This window comes from Chlorocebus sabaeus, chromosome 17, assembly GCF_047675955.1.
Source record: "Chlorocebus sabaeus isolate Y175 chromosome 17, mChlSab1.0.hap1, whole genome shotgun sequence".
Classification (NCBI taxonomy): domain Eukaryota; kingdom Metazoa; phylum Chordata; class Mammalia; order Primates; family Cercopithecidae; genus Chlorocebus; species Chlorocebus sabaeus.
Window position 1 is genome coordinate 32,500,171 of NC_132920.1, and position 25,403 is coordinate 32,525,573.

At 40.4% G+C, this 25,403-nt stretch overlaps 1 protein-coding gene across 1 annotated transcript; it reads left to right on the top strand.

The window, feature by feature from the left end:
* The first annotated feature begins 17,796 nt into the window (after nt 1-17,796).
* MHC-DRA (major histocompatibility complex, class II, DR alpha) lies at nt 17,797-22,915 on the top strand. The gene is made up of 5 exons (XM_007973001.3): nt 17,797-17,950; nt 20,366-20,611; nt 21,101-21,382; nt 21,672-21,837; nt 22,510-22,915. Exons 1-4 carry the CDS (start codon nt 17,869-17,871, stop codon nt 21,824-21,826), a joined length of 765 nt encoding a protein of 254 aa, XP_007971192.1. The 5' UTR covers nt 17,797-17,868; the 3' UTR covers nt 21,827-21,837; nt 22,510-22,915.
* The last annotated feature ends 2,488 nt before the right edge of the window (nt 22,916-25,403 follow it).

The following is a 25,403-nucleotide window of genomic DNA, read 5'->3' on the forward strand; positions in this document are numbered from 1 at the left end:
GGGCAGGTAGGGGAAGAGGCCGTTATGTATTCATCTTGCACTCAGTAAATTGTCATTTTGCTTATGACTAAGTGAACGTAGCATAGCTACCGGTGGGGATATTTTTAACCTTTTATCTATAGCTATCTGCTTGGAAACCAAAGGAAAGGCAATTTCTTGCATGACTCAGCTTTCAGCTTAATTTTTTCCTTTTGGCATGGGAATTGGGGTTCCCAGTTTTTATTTTTCTTTCACAATTTATACAAAACACGACTGAACAGACATCCTCATGTCCCAGTGTATGTGGCATCTCTGGATTCTACACTTGCTCACCTGGACCTGTTTGATCTGATACAGGGAGCCTGGAAACTACTCAGTAGATGGTGGAGAGGGAAACGTCCCAGCTAACCATGTGCAAGTAAAATACAACTTCACATCCATCATTATCCAGCCCCAAATCATCCAACATCTAGATATTTCCTTGGAGTAAGGGAACACGACCAAGTAGGAAAGAATCACATATACAGAAGATTTTCTTTCCCTGTCAAAGATCAGAAGATGTAAAGGCAAAGAGAAAAGGTGCTTCCTATGATGCCAGCTCCAGCTGGATAAGAATATATGCTATTATTTGAGGGGGAAACATGTTCAATACAGCTAGCTGCTTCAGCTTCCATGTGGTGTTTGATACCTGTGTTCCTTTTCATTTAGCTCAACTTCCATTAAGCACAAAAACCTCACAAAATGTTCAAAGGGCTAGAGGGACAAATTTGGATTTCATGCCTCACAAATAAAGGAAGGGCCCCATAAGATAAAAATACACTTTCCATAGAAACCTTGGAAGTCTAATATGTGGAATAAGGTGAAATAGAAACCAATCATCCTTCATAGGAACTGAATCCTGAGTTCTATCTAACCGATCCTAGACTAGATTTGCGTGATTTGAGATATTAATGCCATTAGTCTCATTGCCTGACACAAGCTAAACTAAATAACCTCTAGAGAAATATAATATTTCTTGGAGCCTCAAATTATCACTTATATTTTCTTCTGCATGGCATCAATTAAAAAAAATATAAGAAAACAAAAAATAATAAAAGCCAGGAAAAACATAACAGAAAATAAATATAAGACATTGACTTCTCTGTGGGATATCGCTAGATTAACTCAATACTCCCAGTACAACAGCTAGAAAAGTTAAAAATTTAAAACACAAAATTCATACTTTAAAGGAAAAGGAGGGCTGTGGAAGCAACGTGCACTAGATGAAATACAATTGCAGAGAACAGGTGATCCTTTTGAGCTGAGTTGACAGTCACAGCTCTTCCCCTGCCACCCATGGGGCATTTGCCAACTCATTGTTCATGCAGAAGAGGTGTCATGGGCTCAGGAGGGAATCTGCTGGAGAAAGGGGAACCAAGTAAGGGACACAGAGACTGAATAAGAAATTAGGTATGTGAGGTTCTGAAATTCTCAAATTCATGGCCAGATTTCCCCACAAGATATTTCTTGAGCTTTGGTGCAGCACTGAGCTATGAGCCAGGCCCCAAACTCCAAAGGCAGAATGAGGCCTCCTCCATGTTGCTTGTGTTCAGGACACAGAGAACTGCCTTCAGCCTGGGTCTGTCGAGCACAAGGTGGGTCTCCCCCTTTTCACATGTGTCAGCTCCTGAGCTACCTAAGAAGGAGGCCAGGGAGCTGGGCCAGCAAGAACTGAAGTTCAGGGTTGAATCTCTCACTGACATTTGCAGGAACAGAGACCTACCTGAGTCTTAATTAAAAGCTCTGGAAGGAGAGCTATGGCCTCTGGTATTGGTGGAGTAGTTTGTATTGAAATAACCCTCTTGCTGGTAACAATGATAAATTCTGGATCACCTTCATTTTCCAGTTTATTTCATTGTATTATTGTGATAAGAACACATTACATGAAATATACCCTCTTTATAAGTTTTTAACTATAACACAGTATTGTTAACTATAGGCACAATGTTGTATAGTCTATCTCTAGAACTTATTCATCTTGCATAACTAAAATGTTATATTTGTTGAACAGTAACTCCCCCATTTACCTTGCCCCCAGTCTCTGGCAACCACCAACCTACTCTCTGTTTCTATGAGACTGGCTACCTAGACACCTCATATAAGTGGGATTGAAGCAGCCTGGTTTGTCTGGGGTGACCTGAGGTTCGTTGTCTCATGGCCATGGAGATCGAGGATGCAGACACACAAAAAGTGAGGCTAAGAGTGGAAATTTAAAGAACGTCTTTATTCCTGTCTTCATTTTGTTATTTACCCGGTAGTCATTCTGGACCAGGTTGTTCAGTTTGCATGCAGTTGTGCAGTTTTGAGTGAGTTTCATAATCCTGAGTTCTAATTTGATTGCACTGTGGTCTGAGAAACTATTTGTTATGATTTCCATTCTTTTTCATTTGCTGAGGAGTGTTTTACTTCCAATTCTGTGGTCAATTTTAGAATAAGTGCAATGTGGTGCTGAGAAGAATGTATATTCTGTTGATTTGGGGTGGAGAGTTCTGTAGATGTCTATTAGGTCTGCTTGGTCCAAAGCTAAGTCAAGTCCTGGATATCCTTGTTAATTTTCTGTCTTATTGATCTGTCTAATATTGACAGTGGAGTATTAAAGTCTCCCACTATTATTAGGTAGGAGTCTAAGTCTCTTTGTAGGTCTCTAAGAACTTGCTTTATGAATCTGGGTGCTCCTGTATTGGGTGCATATATATTTAGGATAGTTAGCTCTTTTTGTTGAATTGATCCCTTCACCATTATGTAATGCCCTCCTTTGTCTCTTTTGATCTTTGCTGATTTAAAGTCTGTTTTATCAGAGGTGTTTATAATATTCTCTGATGGTAGTTTGTATTTCTGTGGGGTCGGTGGTGATATCCCCTTTATCATGTTTTATTGTATCTATTTGATTCTTCTCTCTTTTCTTCTTTATTAGTCTGGTCAGCAGTCTATCTATTGATCTTTTTTTTTAAAAAAAACCAGCTTCTGGATTCACTGATTTTTTTTAAGGGTTTTTCGTGTCTCTATCTCCTTCAGTTCTTCTCTGATCTTAGTTATTTCTTACCTTCTGTTAGCTTTTGAATTTGTTTGCCCTTACTTCTCTAGTTCTTTTAATTGTGATGTTAGGGTGTTGATTTTAGATCTGTCCTGCTTTCTCTTATGGGCATTTACTGTTATAAATTTCCCTTTACACACTGCTTTAAATGTGTCCCAGAGATTCTGGTAAGTTGTGTCTTTGTTCTCATTGCCTGAAAGGAATTTAATCCACAAGGAGGCCGAGTCAATGCTAGCTTTCAAGGCTTTTAAGTACAGATAATAGTCTTGCTTGAGGGCAATGTTGCAGGCTATGAATTAAAGCCCTTTGTGATCTGGCATGGTGAAAACCCCAGGACCTTCCTTTAAGAATATAAAAAGAGACCTGACACAGTGGCTCACGCTTGTAATCCCAGCACTTTAGGAGGCCGTGGCAGGTGGATCATGAGGTCAGGAGATTGAGACCGTGCTGGCTAACACAGTGAAACCCTGTCTCTACTAAAAACACAAAAAATTAGCCAGGTGTGGTGGCGGGCACCTGTAGTCTCAGTTACTCGGGAGGCTGAGGCAGGAGAATGGCGTGAATCTGGGGTGGAGCTTGCAGTGAGCCGAGATCGTGCCACTGCAGTCCAGCCTGGACGACAGAGTGAGAATCCGTCTAAATATACATATATGTGTGTGTGTATATATATTTATATATGTGTATATATATATGTATATATACAGCATACCCTGCCGGTACACTACAGGTGCAATAAAACATCATGGATGACCCATCTCCTCTTCCATGATTACATCCTAAATTTCTATGCCAGAGAAATAGAGAGGCATTGTTTGAAGAATACCATCACTTTCAAGATTTTGTTTATGGTTATTAGTTCTTCTGCACATCCTCCTGTTATTAATGATCTTTATCCCAATATTGAAGTGGTGTTTCTCCCTCCAAACACTATCTCTTTAATCCAACCAATGGATCAAGGAATTATAGCAGCTTTTAAGGTTTACTATCTGAGGAGGGCCTTTGCCCAGGTTATTACGGCAACTCAGGAAGACATTGAGAAGACACTGATGCAATTCTGGAAGGATAAGAACAGCTATGGCTACATTGAGAACCTTGCTTGGGAGGGATGATGTCACCAAGGATTGTGTGAATGGCATCTGGAAGAAGACACTCAGGAGGTTGTCTGTGAGTTCAAAGGGTTTGCCAGGGATGAGGAGATTGCAAAAATCTACAAGCCTTTGGTTGAGACGGCAAACAACTTTAAATTGAGTATAGACAGGGATGGCATTAGGAGCTCCTAGAGGTAGTTCCTTGGAATTGACTAATGAGGAGTTGTTGGAACTGAGACAGGAATGCATAGCTGAATTAGTGGTGAGAAAAAAAGGAAACTGAAGGAGAAGAAGAAGAACCCCAAATAAAATTCATGCAGGGTTTAGCAGGAGCTTTTGCAGACCTCAACAAACTCCTTAAACAGTTTGAAAGCATGAACCCCAGCACAAAAAGGTTTTCATTAATAAAGAGGAATGTTCATGGTGAATTATCTGCTTATAAGCAAATCTATGATGAAAAAAAGAAACCAAACAAACCATCATGGACCTGTTTCTGAAGAGTGACACCTCCTCAAAAAGAGCCTCAAGCAGGTCCTTCAGGAGGAATTCGAGAATAAAGTGTAGTTATCATAGGAGAGGGCATCTCCATGTGTGCTATGGCCCCTGAAGACATTTTGGTAGGACAAGATGTGGAAGTGGAAAACAGCGATATTGATGATCCTGACCCCGAGTAGGCCTAAGCTAATGTGTGTGTCTCTTAGATTTTTTTTTTAAGTTTAAAAAGTAAAAAAAAAAAAAAAAAAAATTAAATAGAAAAAATCTCATAGTATAAGGATATAAAGAAAATATTTTTGTATAGTGTATTTGTGTTTTAAACTGTGCTATTACAAAACAGTCAAAAAGTTAAAAAATTAAGTTTATAAAGTTTAAAAAATTACAGTAAGCTAAGGTTAATTCATTACTGTAGAAAATTTTTTTTCATAAGTTTACTGTAGTCTTAGTTACAGTATTTATAAAGTCTACAGTAGTGTAGAGTAATGCCCTAGGCTCTCACATTCACTCACCACTCACTCACTGACTCACCCAGGGCAACTTCCAATCCTGCAAGCTCCATTCATGGTAAGTGTCCTAGATAGATGTACCACTTAAAAATCTTTCATATGGTATTTCCACTACACCTTTTCTATGTTTAGATACACAAACAGTTAGCATTATGTTAAAATTGCCAATAGTATTCAGTACAGTCACGTGCTGTACAGGTTTGTCGCCTAGGGGTAATAGGCTGTACCAGGTAGCCTAAATGTATAGTAGGCTATAATATCTAGTTTGCGTAAGGACACTCTGTGATGTTCACACAAAGGTGAAATCACCTAATGACACATTTCTCAGAGCCAGTCCCTTTAGCTAAGTGAAGCATGACTTAAGTTTTGCCCCATTTCTAGAGCATGGTCCTCCACGACTGTCAGTGAAAAACCCAATAGTTTTCATCTTCTCAATCCTGAAGGGCTGAAGGAGATTTAAGCTGAACTTAAAGAAATTTTCAGTTTAGCTCATTAGTCTTTTACTCCATACATCTTCAACATTTAACAAGTGTTTTGAAAAGGACACCTACAAAGCGCTTGAGGTCATCAACTCTCAAATCTTGTCATTTCAGCACCATGTCAAATGACACAACACTTGCTAATTTCTTAGTCCACTGGAGGAACCTATTGTCAGAGGCCAAACGTGGATTATTAGCTCCACACAAGCACTCAGATCAGTAAGTGTCCTCAGGTGATAAGTGGTTGTTGCTACTTGGCATCAATTCACCAGTTCTTCTGAAACTTACGTCTGTTTTGTTTTAGGCCCCTTATGAATGGTAGGTCTTTGTTTCCTCAACACCACTGGACAGTGAAAGATTTTGCACTACCTTTCAGAAGTTGACACTCTAGTTTTTTTGTTTCACCTTTTACCATAGCATCAGAAGTTAACTAATGTGTTTTGAGGAAGCCAGAGTGTTTGAGATGCCTCGGTTTTCTAGTTACATCAATCTGATCCCATAATTGCTGCTGGTTTCTTTCCTACAACAGAAAACTAGGAAAATTGTAGCAGAAAATTTTCCTACAGCAGAAAATTGTAGCAGAAAAATGACACTAAAATGCAGCACACACTTACAAACAGCAAATGCTACCAAGAGAAAATGTGATGTCCAAACATCAGCTTACATTTGCATGTTTCTTTTTTGGAATTTTAGTTCATCTAGTCCTATTTACTTTCTTAGCTAAACAATTGTCCTACTGTGACCCTAATGCATCTTATACTGTGGTGGAGAAAAGAATAAGATTTTAAATTGTGCTCACTGAAAAACTGGATATAGAAAGAGGCAATGGCCAGACCATATATAAAAATAGGACTGGCTGGGCATGGTGGCTCATGCCTCTAATCCCAGCACTTTGGGAGGCCAAGACAGATGGATCATGAGGTCAAGAGATTGAGACCATCCTGGCCAACATGGTGAAACCCTCGCCTCTACTAAAACTACAAATTTAGCTGGGCATGGTGGCGTGCAGCTGTAGTCCCAGCTACTTGGGAGGCTGAGGCAGGAAAATCACTTGAGCCCAGGAGGCAGAGGTTGCAGTGAGCCGAGATTGCGCCACTGCACTCCAGCCTGTTGCTCTGAAAGACCTTTGACCCACAGCCTACAGCAACCTGCCCGGGGAACCAATCCCCTTATCTACAATAAACAATCCAGCAAGATAGTCTGCTGTAAGTCAGAGGTGCGGGAAGTCAGATTGCTGTCTCTAGTGATAATCCAGGAAGCTAAATAATAACTTTTATAACAATTGTTCTAAAATGGCCAGGACTTGATTAATAACTGACAGTTTCCCCAATATTTGTGCCTGCTTCCAACTTAGGACCAACCAGGGAGAGCTAAATATGCACCCTAACCAATTACATAGGATATTCCACTTCTAGTTTTCCGTTAAATGTTCCCCAGGCCAACAGCCTCCAGTCAGGTCCCTTTTTACCACTATAAAGTTTCCTACTTCTCTGCCTGCCTTGGAGTCTCTGCCAAAATGCAAATAATGGTGGCTGACTCCTTTGTTAAAGCCATTTGTGAATAATCTTTGCTCTTTTCATTTGGTTGATCTTCATGTATTTTCACATAACTAAGCTTTATATAAATTAAAACCCAAGAGGCTAACATTTAATTAATGGCATTAAGATCTTCTGTATCTGATAATGTCATACATTATATTAGGTTTGATATTTCTATTGAATATAGATTTAGTAAATTACTGAAAATGCTAAAAATTCATTAAATATATATGTAAACACAAATAAGGAAAATGTAAACAGAGATACTAGAAAAGGGTAATATATTCAGGAATAAATATTCCAGATATTTTAAGTTGGAGATACTGTCTGTTGGTACTAAATCAATTTTCCCCTGTTTTGTGCTTTTTTCCATATCACTTGGGGTTGAAGCCTGGACACCACTTCTTCTAGGGTCCCTTTCTTAGGAAGGCACTCACTTGCAATTAGAAGAGAGTGGAAAATTGCTGTCATTCTGCTTCTGACAGCAAGTAGCAGCAGCTGCTAGGAGTGTGGGTCTGTTTAGTACTTTTAGTATTAAAACATTAGTATTTAATGCCAGTGGTAGTTTCCTGTAGTTCCTGAGCTTTGGAAGCACAATTTTGCTTTTTCTGTCTGCTGGGACAATTCAGACTCACCAATTAACCTAACATGCATGTCTTTGGGATGTGGGACAAAACTAAAGTACACAAAGAAAACCCATGCGGTGTTCTCACTCGTAGGTGGGAACTGAACAATGAGATCACTTGGACTCGGGAAGGGGAACATCACACACCGGGGCCTATCATGGGGAGGGGGGAGGGGGGAGGGATTGCATTGGGAGTTATACCTGATGTAAATGACGAGTTGATGGGTGCAGCACACCAACATGGCACAAGTATACATATGTAGCAAACCTGCACATTGTGCACATGTACCCTACAACTTGAAGTTTAATAATAATAAATAAATTTAAAAAAAAAAAAAAAAAAAAAAAAAAAAGAAAACCCATGCGGACGTAGGGAGAACACACAAACTCCACATGGACAGTGGCCCTGGCCAGGAATCTTTATTTTCTCACCAACATTGTAACAAAATAACGTTGAACAAAGCAATGCTATCGGAGGACCCTCTGTGTTTCTCACGGTCCTGGAGGCTGGGAAGTCAAAGATCAAGGTGGGGACAGGTTCGATTCCTGGTTAACTTAGAACTGAAGGCTCTCTGGCAGAGGTGCCTTGTGGCTGTAGGCTGGGTGTAGGAATTCAGGCTCCCCACTAGGCCTCCATTTACAGAATCCTGACTGGGAGGGAGAGGGTCTCATCAGTGCTCCAACGTGGCCTCTACTGACCCCAGGAGGGTAGGTGTGCCTCCTTACACCTGGGCAGTGGTGAAAGCCCCAGCTTTCTGCTTGGCCTCCACTGACAGCACCCTGGCAAATTGGGTGAGAAGCGCTTCCTTCCAACAGGGCAGGTGGAAGTCCAGGCTGTTCGCATGGGCTTCACTATGCCCACAATGTGGGCAACACCACAATGCGGAGGTGGCTGATTACTGATGGGCAGTGGTGAAAGTCCTAAATCCCCAGGTGGCTTCCTCTGACATAAGCCTGATGGGTCTAGGAAGTATCTCATTATCGCCAGGCAATGGGATAAGACAAAGCTCTTCACTCAGCATTTGCTGACTGAGGCAGGTTGGGAGCCACTGATTTTTCTGTATTTGACTGAAGTAGTGCGGTTACTATCAGTTATCTGCCTGGCAGGCTGCTCTTTCTCATTCCCTTGGATAGAGAAACATGCTTTCCTTAGGATATTTTTGTCTGTGACTACTGATGTTTCCTGTTCTCCAGTTTCTCCAGCACTCATTCCTGGATATATTAGGCAGAAAGAAAACCCATGGAACTCACCACTCCGTCATTCCCCAATCCCGTGGTCTGAGGCCAACCTGCTTCTCCTCTCTGTCATTTAAGGGCTTCTTACGTCTGTCTATAGCTGTACTTAGTAGGAGGAATAGGAAGAATTGCACCTACTCCTTCTTGTCTTGGAACCAGAAATTTCTCAACATATTTTTAAAAATATGTCTTTGGCATATATTAAAATGTTGTACATCTATCCTTAGATCCTTAAATAAACATATCATCTATCCTTAGATGATATGTGTATTTAACGTAAGTTAATTTGCTTACAAAAATAAAAGACTAAAACTATTAATTATGTTAAGCCATAAAAATTACGCAGATTTTTTTCCCCCAAAATATGGGAAATGTTTGTGTGTATGTGTATCTCCTATGTATACACATATATCATGTGACATATACACATGTAAAAAAACACATAAAATGAAAATTGCCTGTGTATCAATACCCAGGGGCAGGGAGTATTCTCAGGTTTAACTAAATACTCATATTCAAATTTTTACCATAGGCCACACCTGGCCCTCAGATTCACTTAGAAGGACATTAGACAGAAGTTAAAGTATGCCAAAGTGCTGAATCAGGTTTTTTTCTTCAGTGGGAGAAGTTCTTGAAACAGTCTATAACTTATTCCAGGTGCTAGTTTCATCCTCTGCCCCCATCCCCCAAGTGACAGCTCAGGTACAAGGAGCTGAATTTACACCTGTGGAAGTCGTGTCCACCCTGGCTTAGAATCCCCATGCCATCTAGGAGCTACTACCTCTTATAACAAACCGAAGGGCACAGCTTGCAGAGTCCCTGTAAAGGGCATGCTTAGTTACAAGGGTCGTTGCGTTCAGAGATACCCAAACTATGGGTCCCCGTCATTTGTTATGGTTCATCAAATATTCTTCCCGGTAAAGATACAACACGCCAACGAGAAGCCATTTGTGCCACAAGCAATGTTGTCTAAAGATCCAGCTGATGTTCTTCCTCCTTCAGGTTTCCAGAAAACAACTAGAAAATTAGCGTAAGATTAAACATATCATGGAGAAGTAGAAAGGATGTTATAAAACATTTATCCACAAGATTCAAAATGAAATAGAGTTAATTTTGTCCGTTTTAAGAGATTATTTCAACGTTCAACTTATTTAAAAGTATATCCGATATTTCGTGTGCTTATTCAAAAATGGCATGGTAATACTTATAAAAAGACTTTAAATATTTTAAAATTACAAACTGCTTAAGTGACCTAATTAAATCAAGCACACTTTGAGTACGCACATAAGAAAAAAATTAGTTGAAGCATCCTGACTTAAGAAATCCTTGATCTTTCCTAAGGTGTCTGAATATTCAATGTCAAAAACACTTATGAAGAATTAAACACTGTTGACCACAAGAGGGAAACCTAGTCCCACTTATACTACACCTTAGAAAATCAAGGGAAAAAGATGTGTCCTGAGAACCTTTGAAATAGTCAGATATAAACATTGTATACAAGAAAAAAACCAACTGTCATCCCTACCCAAGGATATGTTTGTGGTTTGAGTGGTTTTAGTGTTTTGAGTGGACTGGTTCTTGGACTCCACATATTATTGGCTACAGAGCTAGAGACTTGATTTAGAAAACCACAATTGCCACTTTCTAAGTAAGCCCTTGACCAAAAGATTAGATTTCTTTAAACCCAAATTTTCTCAGGTAAAATGGAAATACAACTATTATCTAATACATGTAAGTAAACTTTAGTGTCTTAGTCATAATAGTAGTATTTTTAATTGGTAAAAAGAAACGGTACCCCAAAAGAGAATTTCAGTGAAAGCAGTAACAATCTTCTGGCATATTTCTCACTTTTATTTCTACCTTAAAGGTTCAAAGTTCATAAGTAATCTCAGAAACCTAAAATAGTTTATTCTCTATCCTCACTATTGGTTTTTAAAAAACATTTTGCAGCATGGACCACTGCTCGTGTACAGATGCTCTTCAACTTAACAATAGGGTTATGTCCCAATAAACCCACTGTAACTTGAAAATATCTCAAGCTAAAAATGCATTTAATATGCCAATAAACCCATCATAAAGTTGAACAATCATAAGCCAAATTATCGTAAGTCAGAGACCATCTGTATTAGCTTAAGTCTTGGGATGGTTTTTTTTTTAGGTGCCATTTAGCCACTCATATTCTCTTCTATTTTATTGTGAGAACTAATTCCCCTCTTACATTCTGTGCTTGACCCATGCTATACTCAGGGTGAACAAGAGCTACCTTCTTTTCATGACTTCTATTTTTTTGTGAAAATTGCCTTCATTCATTCACGACATTTGGATTTGAAATCTTACCTACTTAAGTACTTTAAAAATCATTTTCTACTACCTTTCTTATCAGGAGGCTCTAGTGATTCATTCTTCACACTTCTAACTTCTCATCTTCACACTCCTTGTCTTCTTCCTAACTTCGCTACAGTGTTTTACATGTTTAGAACTCAGCTCCTTTACTATGATTGCTGACCGCGTACATGAAATAAACCATCTTCTAGTTTTTTGTTTCTTACTCTCAATTATACCTTTTAGAAAAGAATTAAAAGTAGAAAAAGACTGCTACACAGACATTCTTATGATATTCAGAAATGAGCAGAGATCAGGCTTAATGAAAAAGGATTTCCAAATAATGCTGCATATGTCCGGATAAAAGGTGGCAGAAATGACTGTCGTCTGGGGGCACTATTGTCTGGACATGGCCAGTTCTCAGAACTCCAGTCCCTAAATTCCCTTCTAACTAAAGAAAAAGTCTCTTAAGGTTCTTACAGGAATCCTGCCACTTTCACCTGAAAGAATAGTCTTCAGTTGTGTGGCACATGGCCAAGAGTAAACGTCTTTAGTCACTTGGAGGTACATAGGCACTGTAATGCTAAATAATTGGACAGAACATGGAACTTACTGAGGCCTCAAACATCAATTTTCCTTTGGGAAAAAGAGCAGGATCCTTAAAAGTGGTTGAGAGTAACTCAGATTTATTCCTTAACAGAGTGATGCTTAATCTAACAAAAAGCATGTTATATGCATACTCTTCTCCGTTATCTTGTAAGAAAACTGGACTAGGAAACACAGCTTAAATGGCCAGTTCTGCCTCCATTTCCTAAACTGTGTTATAATTATGTCTATGTGACCAGTAACAGACAATGACCATGATTTATACTTTTTCATATGTTTGTTGTTTTGTTTTGAATGTTTGTGGTCTTTCCTCAGTATCAGCTAAGAGGCCATTAACACAGATGTCTATTTATGGACATGTGAGACTGTTCTTCACCTCTTTTGCAGAATTCATAAAGAAATGATGGGGAAAACACTTCAATGATAGAGTGGATAAAGAAATGTGGCACATATACACCATGGAATACTATGCAGCCATGAAAAAGAACGAGTTCATGTCCTTTGCAGGGACATGGATGAAGCTGGAAACCATCATTCTCAGCAAAATAACACAGGAACAGAAAACCAAATGCTGAATTTTCTCACTCATAAGTGGGAGTTGAACAATGAGAACACATGGACACAGGGGACTGTTGGGGGGGGAGGTGCAAAGGGAGGGGGAGCATTAAGACAAATTCCTAGTGCTTGAGGAGCTTAAAACCTAGATGACGGGTTAATGGGAGCAGCAAACCACCACGGCACATGTACACCTATGTAACAAACCTGCATGTTCTGCACATGTATCCCAGAAACTTAAAGTATAATAAAACAAATAAATAAATAAATAAGGAATGATGGGAAAAACAGGTTTCTGCTATTGTCTCTCTACTGACCAAAGGGTGGTCAGAGAGTGTAGGATGAAGCAGATTTGTGATATCCTTGAATAGATCTGCTCTTTACTGTGAATTCTATCATCTACTCCCAATGTATATGGGAAAGGGACCAACTTACCTGCCTGGAATTTAGTGAAACTGTTTTCTAGGGGGACCAAGAGTTTCCTCTATTTGATATGAAGTTGGGTGGTTGAAGATGATGGAATTGGCTTCTGCTCCCATCAGAATCCTAAAGAGCGGGGTATGTGGGCTAGTCGGTATTGGATCTTGAAACAGTGATGCATTGGGAATGGTCACACTCCCGGAGTTTGTGGACACAAAGGATGTTTTAGTGTTCCCTACACACCAGACATGGGCCGTGAGAGAATCTGAGGAGCCTACCAAACCTTGCACAAGAGAAAAGCTTTACTTGGAACGTCACCCAGGCTCAGAGAACACAAATATTTCATTTTCAGTAAGACATTTCCGGTCTTTTTCTCTTCCTCTCCTTCCCTGAGCCTGCCCTAGATGGGCTATGGCCTCAAAGTGCCAGTAGAATGTTAGAAGGAAGGAGAACCACAGTCATTCCTGACTGTAACAATTTACACAGAGATAGAACAAGATTTATCTTAAATCAAGTTGAGACTTTCAATTATTATATAATACCAAACAATCTAATTGCTGAAACTAAGATATACCTGCGCAATTTAAGGGAATTGTAGAATAGCATATTAATTAGAATCGAGCAAATCATTCATGAAGTGTGCTATAATTCCTACCCAAGCACAGGGGAGTAGCATCTCTAATGAAATTATCTAAAGGGGCAATAGCAGATACAATGAGTTTTTGTTTGATTTAAGGATTCCATTTAGTGCTTTTCCAACCTAGCAATTACATTTGTATGCTTCAGATGTTTTAAAAAATAAACAAAAGAAAGTACCTTAAATAAAGAGTATGATCACATAGTATTTAAAGAATTAATCAGTAAATTAAAAAAGTTATATGAGTTAGATTGATTGAAATTGATACTTTCCCAATTCTCCTCCTTTAACACACACACACACACACACACACACACACGTATGCATACAAACACATCTGAATTCTATAAAATCATTCTGACCTTGATGAGATTCTATAGTTTACTTATGAAACAGAACATAATGTTTAAATGAAGTTTCTGGACTGTGTTTTATATGGATGGTTGAATACAATCATTCCCTATTCCTGGAAGAATAGCTAAAAAAGGATTCATAGGTGAGGGGATGCATTTTTTTCAGAAGATGAGAAGATGAGAGCGTCAGAATGTCCTATATCCTAATTCTGTGTGCTGGCTTTGGAGTGGCCAAGATGATAGAAATGGAAGGAACTCTGAAAACAAATTGCCAGAATTTCTAAGGAACAGGAGGTGCTGAGTGAGTGAATCAAGCCACGGACTGGCCATATGCGGGCAGCTATTAGAGACAACCACCCTGAGGCTTCTTTGGTGATTGGTCAAGCTAATCTTTTCCTTCAGAGTCTCCCAATTATAAGACTTAGCTTGTGCCATTTAGAACAGACAAGAACACAGAGAATTACAGAACAATCTGACTATAGATGCTCAAGTTATAGCAATGAAACTTGTAGTTGGCCGGCAGGAAAATATTCTGAGATGTGGATTCGAAATTTCTAAACATGTGCACGTACACACACACACACACACACACGCACACACACACACACCCCTACCTGCATTTTCTAATTTACAAAGACTACTCAAGTAAAGCGGGGTAATTTCATACCTCAGGAGGTCTGTATAAAGATAACTCTGGTCTTTAAAGCATCAGGTTTCAGGTAAAGGTGAAGAGAGAATGAATCAAACTCAAACTGCCATCCTCCCAGGTTAAAGATGAGTCCAGTCATCATGGAGCCCTCTGTTAACACAGGACATTCTAGGAAGGCCCATTAACCCGTTGCCCTAGCACATTTGTTAATGTCCTAGTGCATTTGTTGATATAAACAGTTCACAGTTTTTATTCTGATAGAGATCTATTCCTGCAGACCAGCTTCTGCGACCTCTCAGGATGCGAAGAAGTGACACAAGAAAAATTTCTTATGTAGTGAATTGAGAAGGAAATACCTAGATCAATATTCCCTCAGCACTTCTGGCAGGAAGTCCTTAGTAGGGGAAAAACACTGTGAAGACCCTTAGTGCAGAAGGAAAAGGGGGTAGGGGGTGGTGGAAGGGAGGCTAAAAGAAGAGGCTGGAGGTTCTCAGAACTCAAACGACACAAACAAATGAAGTATTGATGTCCCAGACTTGATATGGGCCCAGTGTGAAAGCCCTAACCTATTTCTCCAGAAGAATGTGTCCTCTGGATTTAGACTTGGCACTGTGGGGAGAACCAGAGTGACCTGTGTTGGATAGACACACAAACACAGACACACATATGTGCATTTAGTAATTTTTGTAAAATTTCCATTTGCTTCTCTGGTCCTGTCCATATCTTAAGGAATAGAAGTAAGAATATGACTTCTCCCAGGTTTGCTCTGCCCCAGGTTTCTGAATGTGGAATACATTTCTCCAGTGAAACTCAGTATTATGAGATTTGGGAGGGGGAAGTTAGGCCTCAGCCATCTCAGGGACAGGTTTCATAGACATGAGTTTTGGCAGCAGCCTTGTATCCTAAAGACATTTACTCCTAGGGGCGCCAGAGGATCTGCAACATCAGCAGAGGCTTCCTAGGGGTTCCTGATCTTTTAAAGTTAGGAGTCTGCACTGACTTGTGCTCTTCCAGACCCCCTAACAGTTTTAAGGGCTAATTCCCTGTAGTATATTCAGTTCTGCTTAGACTGCTTACAGGGATTCCTGTTTCTTGACTGAATTCTCATGGCTACAGCGGCTCCTCCCCATTTAATATCACCAAGAAGTCCTCATTCAGGTGCCTTTGGAAATTCCCTCAAACACACAGGAAATTAGAGTTTGAAAGAAAACGGAGAACCATGAGCACCGTCCAAATAGGAACTTCTTTCCTATCACAGAGAAAGGGAACTGAAAGTCATTTCTCAAGTCTCCCAAATTTAGTAATCTCACAAGAAGAACCAATCAGTGTTTTAGGACTAAACAGTGTCATAAGTTGCTGAGCAACAACTTGGGTTGAAGGTGCTGTCATGATAGATGAAATGTCTTTGAGTTTACCATGTTTTTCTTAAGCACCATTTAAGAACGAGGCATTATGGCAGCCAGCAAAGGGCAGACATAGAAAATTATACATGGTTTTGCCTCTGAAAGAGGAGATGACAAGCTTAAATCATAGGATCAGACTCTCAGCACAGACTGATACCATAGGCTTTCATCTGGCCCGTTCTCCTGACTGTTTACCTTTCAGGAAAGGTATTCCTGAAAAATTGCAGGAGAGACCATGCTGTGGGTCTCTTTCTAGTGATCTAGGAGTTAATGTCACAGTATGTTCAGAGCCTTTTAATGTGATCAGATAATCAGTAAAGTATAGAATATTTGTGTTCATAACTTGTGAGAACGGCTGCATGGCAGGATAAGACCTCAGCACAACAGTGTGGAAAATCCACCCTAAGCAGACGTGTCATGACTGATGTTGAACAGTGGACTCACCACCCAATAGGCTCCCTCACTGCCAGGTCACTCTTCATGGAAGTATTTGTATTCCAGTCCTTTCTATGGAAAGAACTTAACATTTTCCTTTTCATAACACTGTATTTTCGGAAACATGAGAGTCAAAGTCTCTTAATTTTCAGGACTGTCTATGCTGAACATCAAAATATATTCTTTAGAGCAGATCTTTAATAATCATACGACAAGAGAAAAACTTTCATAATCTTATGACATGAGGGAAGGAATATTAAAGTCCTTCTGTGAGTTGTTATCTCTAATGTTCCCAATACAATAGGCTTTCCCAGCCAGGTGCGGTGGCTCATGCCTGTAATCCCAGTACTTTGTGAGGCCAAGGCAGACAAATCACAAGGTCAGGAGTTTGAGACCAGCCTGACCAACATGGTGAAACCCTGTCTCTACTAAAAATACAAAAATTAGCCGGGCGTGGTGGTTGGCGCCTGTAATCCCAGCTACTCAGGAGGCTGAGGCAGGAGAATCGCTTGAACCCAGGAGGTGGAAATTGCAATGAGCTGAGATCCGGCCACTGCACTCCAGCCTGGGCGACAGAGCGAGACTCCGTCTCAAAAAAAAAAAAAAAAAAAAAAAGAATAGGCTTTGCCCACTATACTCTCTCATATTCATTGACCTGAATCCTCAAATGAGGTGTGTCCATTAGTCACCTCCAATCTCTTGTCATATTTAAGGTGGCAGAGATGAGAAGAAGGTAGCTCCTTTACAGCCCACTATTTCCACTAACTACTTCTTGTGTTTCAAGATATAGCCTTCCATCCTTCTCCAGTGTTGAGACTGTTGAACCTAAGAGTTTATCCTCTGATTTTCTCTAAATGAGGCACAATGGCAGCCAACCCAAGCTCTTGGCCTGAGTTGGTCATCTTGAAGTCGATGACTCCAAGAAACATGAAAGAGCTTCTTTAGTGAAGCTATGTCCTCAGTACTGCCAAAATTCAGACATTCTCCATGGCCTGACAATTTACCTTCTATTTGGGTAATTTATTGTCCCTTATGCCAACTCTCCAGCTGTCATGGCACAGACATATGATCTGTATTTAGCTCTCACTGTAGATGTTTGCATTGATTCTATTCTCACTAATGTGCTTCAGGTATATCCCTGTCTAGAACTCAGACTGGGATTAAAGAGTCTGTCCGTGATTGACCAACATTCTTAAATACTTGATCTGTTGTTGTTGTCCTGTTTGTTTGATGAAGAACTTTACTTCTTTATCCAATGAACTGAGTATCTTGCGTCCTGGACCCTTTGCAAGAACCCTTCCCTTAGCAACAGATGCGTCATCTCAAAATATTTTTCTGATTGGCCAATGCGTAATTGATTTGCATTTTAATAGTCAGACTCTATTACACCCCACATTCTCTTTTCTTTAATTCTTGTCTGTTCTGCCTCACCCCTGAGCTCTACTGACTCCAGAGCACCCAAGAAGAAAATGGCCGTAAGTGGAGTCCCCGTGCTAGGATTTTTCATCATAGCTGTGCTGATGAGCGCTCAGGAATCATGGGCTATCAAAGGTAGGTGCTGAGGGAATAAAATCTGGGACAATAGACTATGAAGCATTGGAGAAATGACCTATGGACATTTGGAATATAATGTGTGGAGTGAAAGAAAAGTGTGACAGGTATTATGTAGTCTAGACAGAAAGTATAACAAATTGTGGTTTGGTGGAGTTCTTCCCTCAACACAAATTGAATTAAGTCAAATTTGGTTTAGAGGATCAAAACTGAGTTGTGTGTTGATGAATAGCACAGTCCTGCTACAAGCCAAACTGGGGTGGGGGAGGAAGAATATTTTCTGGCAAGCATTAACAAGTTATATCTTTGGGCCTTAATTATTCTTTCTGGAAAATTAGTAAAATTAAAAACTAAAAACCACACATAGTTTTTCTAGAATTAAATGAAAAAAAAAAAAAAAAAAAAAAAGAAAGAAAAGTTATTAGCCCTGTTCTTACCTGAATACATGATACAGTAGTTATTTTTTGGAGTGTAAATCCTGTCAGTATATATTGAGCACATACGTTGTGTTGAAGGTTACCAGAAGGAAAAGCCATCAAAAAACAACAATTTACTCCAGGAAAAGGGCAGGGAAGGCATGCTGATATGAGTTGCCCCATGGGACTGTGATAGCCATTCCCTGCCTTCCCATCTCCATGGTACAGTAGATCTTATATCATGTTAACTTAGTAATATTTCCAAGATAGTAGAAAAATAAGTAAGGAAGTGGGGAATCTGATATTACTCTCTTTCATCTCCAGAGCAACATTTGTGCTATCGTAAAGATGTACTGTAGAAAAGTATTCTTCACCTAGAGTGACCCCCACAGAAGGTGTCAGGTAGACTTGAAATAAGCAAAGTAATAACCCAGCTCCCATACCCATAGTGGCAATTGTAGATTTCTATTGCCCAAAAAGAGCCATACATAGGGATTCTTACCTGGAAAGATAGAGGCTCTTCCCTTGGTTTGTAAAGAGGCAGCTAGTATATTTGTGTGTGTTTGCATAGATACAAATGGTAAATAAATTCCTAGGTTTATCAATACACAGTCAAACATTAAAATCTCTCACTTTGCCCAGGCACGGTGGATCATGCCTGTAATCCCAGCACTTAGGGAGGCCGAGGTGGGCGGATCACTAGGTCAAGAGATCGAGACCATCCTGGCCAACATGGTGAAACCCCGTCTCTACTAAAATACAAAAAATTAGCTGGGTGTGGTGGCGCATGCCTGTAGTCCCAGCCACTCAGGAGGCTGAGGCAGGAGGATCGCTTGAACTTGGGAGGTGGAGGTTGCAGTGAGCTGAGATCACGCCACTGCACTCCAGCCTGGTGACAGAGCAAGACTCCGTCTCAAACAAACCAAACCAAACCAAAACAAAATATCTCACCTTATCTTTGAAGACTAAGGAGAGAAAATAATCTCCCACTGATCGACACACTCCACAGAGGCAGCATACTTTCCAAGTGTAGCTTTCTTTTTTCATGTTCATTATTCCCTTGGTGTTGGTTATTCTCAGTGTCAATCATAATAGAACATGTTCCATAATAACAGTCCCAATTTAAGGAGCATTAAGATAAAAGGTGGAATTGCCAAGGTCAATCCAAACGTGACCCTTCTCATAGAGGTAACCACCATGTGGGTTTGGATGCAGGGAAGCAGGGGCTCTACGACACTACAAGGTCTCAGTCTTAATTTTTGGAGTACTTCAGTCTCCAGTTATATTTTCCATAGATTTGGCCCTTAAATAAAAAGAAGCTTCTGACTCTAAAATGTAAACAGTACTTGTTACAGGCTTGTTGATATATTAAGAAATTACCTTATCTAATTTAATCTTAAAAACAAACCCCTGACAGGATCAAAACCACAGCAGGGCTACATAATAGGAAAATTACACATAAATAGGTAGAATAATCTGCTCAGGATAACTAGGTAAGTTGCTGAATAAGAATTCAAGATTTTATTTGATCCCAGAGTTTAAAACCCAACCTTTCAAACAACGTTTCTCTCTTCTTAGAGTACAATGTTCTGAGAAAGAGATGCTCTGGAATTCTGGCCTAAGTGTATTTAACGCCTGGATAAAGACAGTGGAGAACATTTCTCTTTAGGGGCTACTGCTGGATTTCTAAAAAGAAAATAATTTCTCAGCTAGTGGCATGAAGCCAGACAACAGCTTCACAAGACTCTGGGTTCTTTAGCCCTCATCTCCTTCAATCCACCCTCTTTGTAACCAGTCCTCCTTGTTTCTCACCTCCCAGCTTTGTTCAACAGCATGTCCTTCACCCAGAACTTGCCTTGTCACTCATCCCTACTCGCCATCATTCTTCATTCCTCTTGGCCCAATGTCTCTCCACCACTTCCTGCCTACATGTATGTGGGTTATTCATTTCCCTCTCCTGATTTCCCCCACCCAACTCTCTCCCTTTCTCGCCTTTCAGAAGAACACGTGATCATCCAGGCTGAGTTCTATCTGAACCCTGACCAATCAGGAGAGTTTATGTTTGACTTTGATGGTGATGAGATTTTCCACGTGGATATGGCAAAGAAGGAGACGGTCTGGCGGCTTGAAGAATTTGGACGATTTGCCAGCTTTGAGGCTCAAGGTGCATTGGCCAACATAGCTGTGGACAAAGCCAACCTGGAAATCATGACAAAGCGCTCCAACAATACCCCAATCACCAACGGTACCTCCCTCTCTGCTGCACTCCTGGACATGGGAATCCATAGTTTGAAAGCAGATGCTTCAGCTCTTTGTGTTAGATTATTGTAACTGATTTTCCCTCTAAGGGGCCTAACTTTGCCATCAACAAGCCCCAAATTCTCATAGCCAGAGGTCTGAGAACTTTATGGGTTTGTTCCTATCTTGATGTGCTCAAGTCTTGTCTCTGTCATCCATGGTCTCCACAAAGTCATTGCCCTGAGTTCATGCTGGGGGAGCCAGAAGGGAAGTCCTTGGATATCTTATACCTCAATATTGGCTCAATTTCTTGGGGAGGAGGGGCGGTCAGAGATTATCTGAGGATGTGACATAGATTTCTCAGGGCACAATTTCAACTACTTTTTCAGCTTTAGGGTTTTTAGACAGGTTTATAACACAGTTCAGCATGGGAGGGAGAGGGGTGAGCCTAAGCAGTGATGGCTGATTTCTGTCATGTCTGTCATGTGTCCCCCAGTACCTCCAGAGGTAACTGTGCTCACAAACAGCCCTGTGGAACTGGGAGAGCCCAACGTCCTCATCTGTTTCATCGACAAGTTCTCTCCACCAGTGGTCAAAGTTACATGGCTTCAAAATGGAAAACCTGTCACCACAGGAGTGTCAGAGACAGTCTTCCTGCCCAGGGAAGACCACCTTTTCCGCAAGTTCCACTATCTCCCCTTCGTGCCCTCAACTGAAGACTTTTATGACTGCAAGGTGGAGCACTGGGGCTTGGATGCACCTCTTCTCAAGCACTGGGGTATGGACTATCACTCAATCTCTTTTATTTCAAAGTTTCCTCCTATGATGCTTGTGTGAAACTCGGTGTTCTAACTGTTTCGTAATACCTGCTACAATTAATATAACTGTCTTCTCCTACTACCCAGCTCTCTCCTCTTTTTAATCTGTAATTCTCTCAACACATCATTCTGTCCTTCTCTTCTTTAATCTATGAATAACTTTTCTCTTTATTAAGTACCCTACATTTGATTCTGAGTGTTACTTCTTCCCACACTCATTACCATGTACTCTGCCTTATTTCCCCCCAGAGTTTGATGCACCAAGCCCTCTTCCAGAGACTACAGAGAACGTGGTGTGTGCCCTGGGCCTGATTGTGGGTCTGGTGGGCATCATTGTTGGGACTGTCTTCATCATCAAGGGTGTGCGCAAAAGCAATGCTGCAGAACGCAGGGGTCCTCTGTGAGACATATGCAGGTGGGTTAGGTGTGGCCAGAGGAAGACATATATGGAGGTATCTGAGGGAGGAAAACAGGCTGGGGAAAGGAAATGTAATGCATTTAAGAGACAAGGTAGGAACAGATGTGGCTCTTGATTTCTCTTTGCTAGAATGAATCAGACACTGGTATCATCTGGTATCCCAAAGCTTCAGGATCTGTCATCCCTTTCCATAGATGGGCACTTCAGTCATGGCTCCGGTCTTAGAAATCATCTCCAGAACCTAAAACCATTGTTTCACATTAGAATACTGAGTCTAGGGATCTAGAAAAATAAGCCTCAAGATTTAGGCACATCCTAGCTTGTATTTCATGGGACAGGTCATCAGTTCAGAAGCATTTCCAGATCCTGGCTCCTTTGGGTTTAGGGTAGATCCATTGTATGAAATGGGAATCTCTTAGAGGCCAATGCCTGCTTTTGCTCCTTTAGTCTCAAATGTAGTATCAGAAACTCTAAAAAATGGTAAAGCATGGTTGCTTATTATGTTCAGATGGAGAGTAGGGTAGACAGTTAATTCATGTTGGAAAGTTTAGATGAACATTAAAAGACTTTTGCAAAGTCAAAGGATTAAGAGAGAAGAGGAAGGAATCTGAAGCAAAGAGCTCAGAACTCATCTTAAACTCCTTAGTAACTATGTGTGTCTTGCTATAGGTGATGGTATTTCTTAGAGAGAAGATCGCTGAAGAAACTTCTGCTTTAAGGACTTTACAAAGCTGGCAATATTCCAGTACTTGACCTCAGTGAAGGCAGTCATCTTCAGCATTTTCCAGCCCTATAGCCACCCCAAGGGTGGTTATGCCTCCTTGATTGCTCCATACTCTAACATCTAGCTGGCTTCCCTGTCTATTGCCTTTTCTGCTATCTATTTTCCTCTATTTCCCACATTTTATTATCACCATGCAACGCCTCTGGAATAAAACATACTGGAGACTGTCTCGGCTATGGAACTTTCTGAACATCCCACGGGGGCATCTCTTGTGTACTTTTTGTTTAAGGTTTCCTCAAACTGTGATTTTTTTCTGAACACAATAAATGATTTTGATGATCTTGGGTGGAATTTTTGGTGTTTAAGCCAGTTCTTTGGGTGGCGGTGGGGAGTGGGGAGTCAGTGCTGGGAAATATATGTGATCTTTTCCTGGTAAAATATCTGAATGTTGAATTTATCTTATAAATTCTGGAATTCATCAGACATATTCATCAGTTCATTTGGGTTTGGTCTCATTTTGTGCATCTGCAGGCAGCCCCCTTGTTGTGGTCTAGTCCTTCAGGAAAACCTAAAGTGGGGTTGGTTTGTTGGGAGAGCTCTACTGAGCAATGATGTAACTGTATCTTCAGTAGAGTGAATCTGAAACTCCAAGGTATGGACTCAGAATGCATGGGATGGAGGGAAGCAGATGGGGTCAGAGTGGGGAGAAGGAAGAGAGGAGGATCCACAAACTTTACAGGATTTTACACATCAATGTTGTTCATTCCAGACTTAATGAGCAAAGAGATTGTACACTGAAGATTGGCCTTACCCATTCTGTTAGACATAGTTTCAGATGCCTATTTTATTACTGGGAGAGTAGTGTGACTGATTCTTGAAACTGTCTTATATTTGAAGATGTGTCTTTGAGTGAAAAAGCTGAGTGAAATTTGGGGTTGGGGAGAAAAATATGACATTAAGATGAGAGGAAAGAATATTTGAAACACAATGAACTATTGCTCATTTGTCTATAAAGCTATGACTTGATACTTATTTCTAAAATGGCTTCCAGAACCTGCCATAAACCATAAAGATAAACTATTTATGACAGTGTGGTAGACTGCAAATAAACGCTGTTGAAATGAGCTAGGCCTGGGTTTCATCTTGGCTGTATCATTTACTAGCTATGTTTTCACTGGTATCTTACTTAGCCTCACATTACTCATGAAAATACTGGTGTTAATTTTTACTACATTAATTAATATCAGAATTAAAATGAAAACGCAAGTAAAGTAATTAGATACATGCTTAGTGATAATAAAATATTGCAAAAAATTATACGCTCTGTTGTTTTTCTCAAAATGTCTACAGCCTGGTGATAAAAATCTAAGATAAACTAAACAAAACAAGGGTAAACCAAAGCATCATGACCTTCTAAGATTTACTAACAAATAAGAAGTTTCTCAGCTGGGCCCAGTGGCTCACGCCTGTAATTCCAGCACTTTGGGAGGCTGAGGCAGGTGGATCACGAGGTCAGGAGATCAAGACCATCCTGGCCAACATGGTGAAACCCCATCTCTACTAAAAATACAAAAATTAGCCGGGCGTGGTGATAGGCGCCTGTAATCCCAGCTACTCAGGAGGTTGAGGCAGGAGAATCTCTTGAATCCGGGAGGCAGAGGTTGCAGTGAGCTGAGATCGCACCACTGCGCTCCTGCCCAGCAACAGACTGAGACTCCGTCTCAAAAAAAAAAAAAAGAAAAAAAAAGAAAAAAAAGAAAAATAAAAAGAAGTTTCTCTACTGTTGGTTCAGAGAATGAAAGCAGAATCTTGAGACTACTGAAGGTAGAATAGGTACGAGTGTCTTTCTTACATGACTACAAACTTTATTATAAAATAAACAGCTTAACACAGAGAATACACTAAAACTTAGACAAGCACGGATTAAGAAAGCAAAAAGTAAACCCATATACTACCATGTAAGAAAACCATTTTTGGCCGGGCACGGTGTAATCATGCCTGTAATCTCAGCACTTTGGGAGGCCGAGGCGGGAGGATCACGAGATCAGGAGATCGAGACCATCCTGGCTAACACGGTGAAACCCTGTCTCTACTAAAAATACAAAAACTTAGCCAGGTGAGGTGGCGGGCGCCTGTAGTCCCAGCTACTCGGGAGGCTGAGGCAGGAGAATGGCGGGCACCTGGGAGGCGCAGCTTGCAGTGAGCCGAGATCGCGCCACTGCACTCCAGCCTGGGCGACAGAGCGAGACTGTGTCAAAAAAAAAAAAAAAAAAAAAAGAAACGACTAGAATATCTTCCAAAATGGCTGTATCATTTTGCATTCCTACGGGCAATGAACGAGAGTCCCTGTTGTTCTATATCCTTGCCAACATTTGGTATTCTGGGGTTTGGGATTTCAGCAAGAAAGCCATTTTAATATTTTTTTTTATTTTAAAATAATTGTAGATTATGGGAAATTGCAAAGACAGTACAGAGACATTCTGCATTCGCCTTCACCCAGTTTCTCCAAATGTTTATATTTTAAGTAGCTATAGCACAGTAGGAAAACCAAGAAAATACTTTAATACAATGTGTGTATAGTTTTATGCACATGTATTATCACATTTGTAGATTCATGTCACCACTACCACAATCAAGCACAGAGCTATTCTGTATCACAGAGATCTTCGTCATGTTTCCCTTTCTAGCCAAATTCCCCAACACAATCACCTTAATAACTTAAAATCACTAATTTCTTCTCTATTAATTTCCAGAATACTGTCATTTTGAAAATACTAGTTAAATGGAATCATGCAGTATGTGACTGGTGTGTTTCACTTGGCATAATACCCTTGAGATC

What these genes read in the sequence shown, in the direction of transcription:
- MHC-DRA (XM_007973001.3), top strand. Translation starts at nt 17,869, where the DNA reads ATGGCCGTAAGTGGAGTCCCCGTGCTAGGATTTTTCATCATAGCTGTG. An exon ending in CAATACCCCAATCACCAACG is followed by an intron (nt 20,612 to 21,100) that starts GTACCTCCCTCT and finishes TGTGTCCCCCAG; the next exon opens with TACCTCCAGAGGTAACTGTG. An exon ending in ACCTCTTCTCAAGCACTGGG is followed by an intron (nt 21,383 to 21,671) that starts GTATGGACTATC and finishes ATTTCCCCCCAG; the next exon opens with AGTTTGATGCACCAAGCCCT.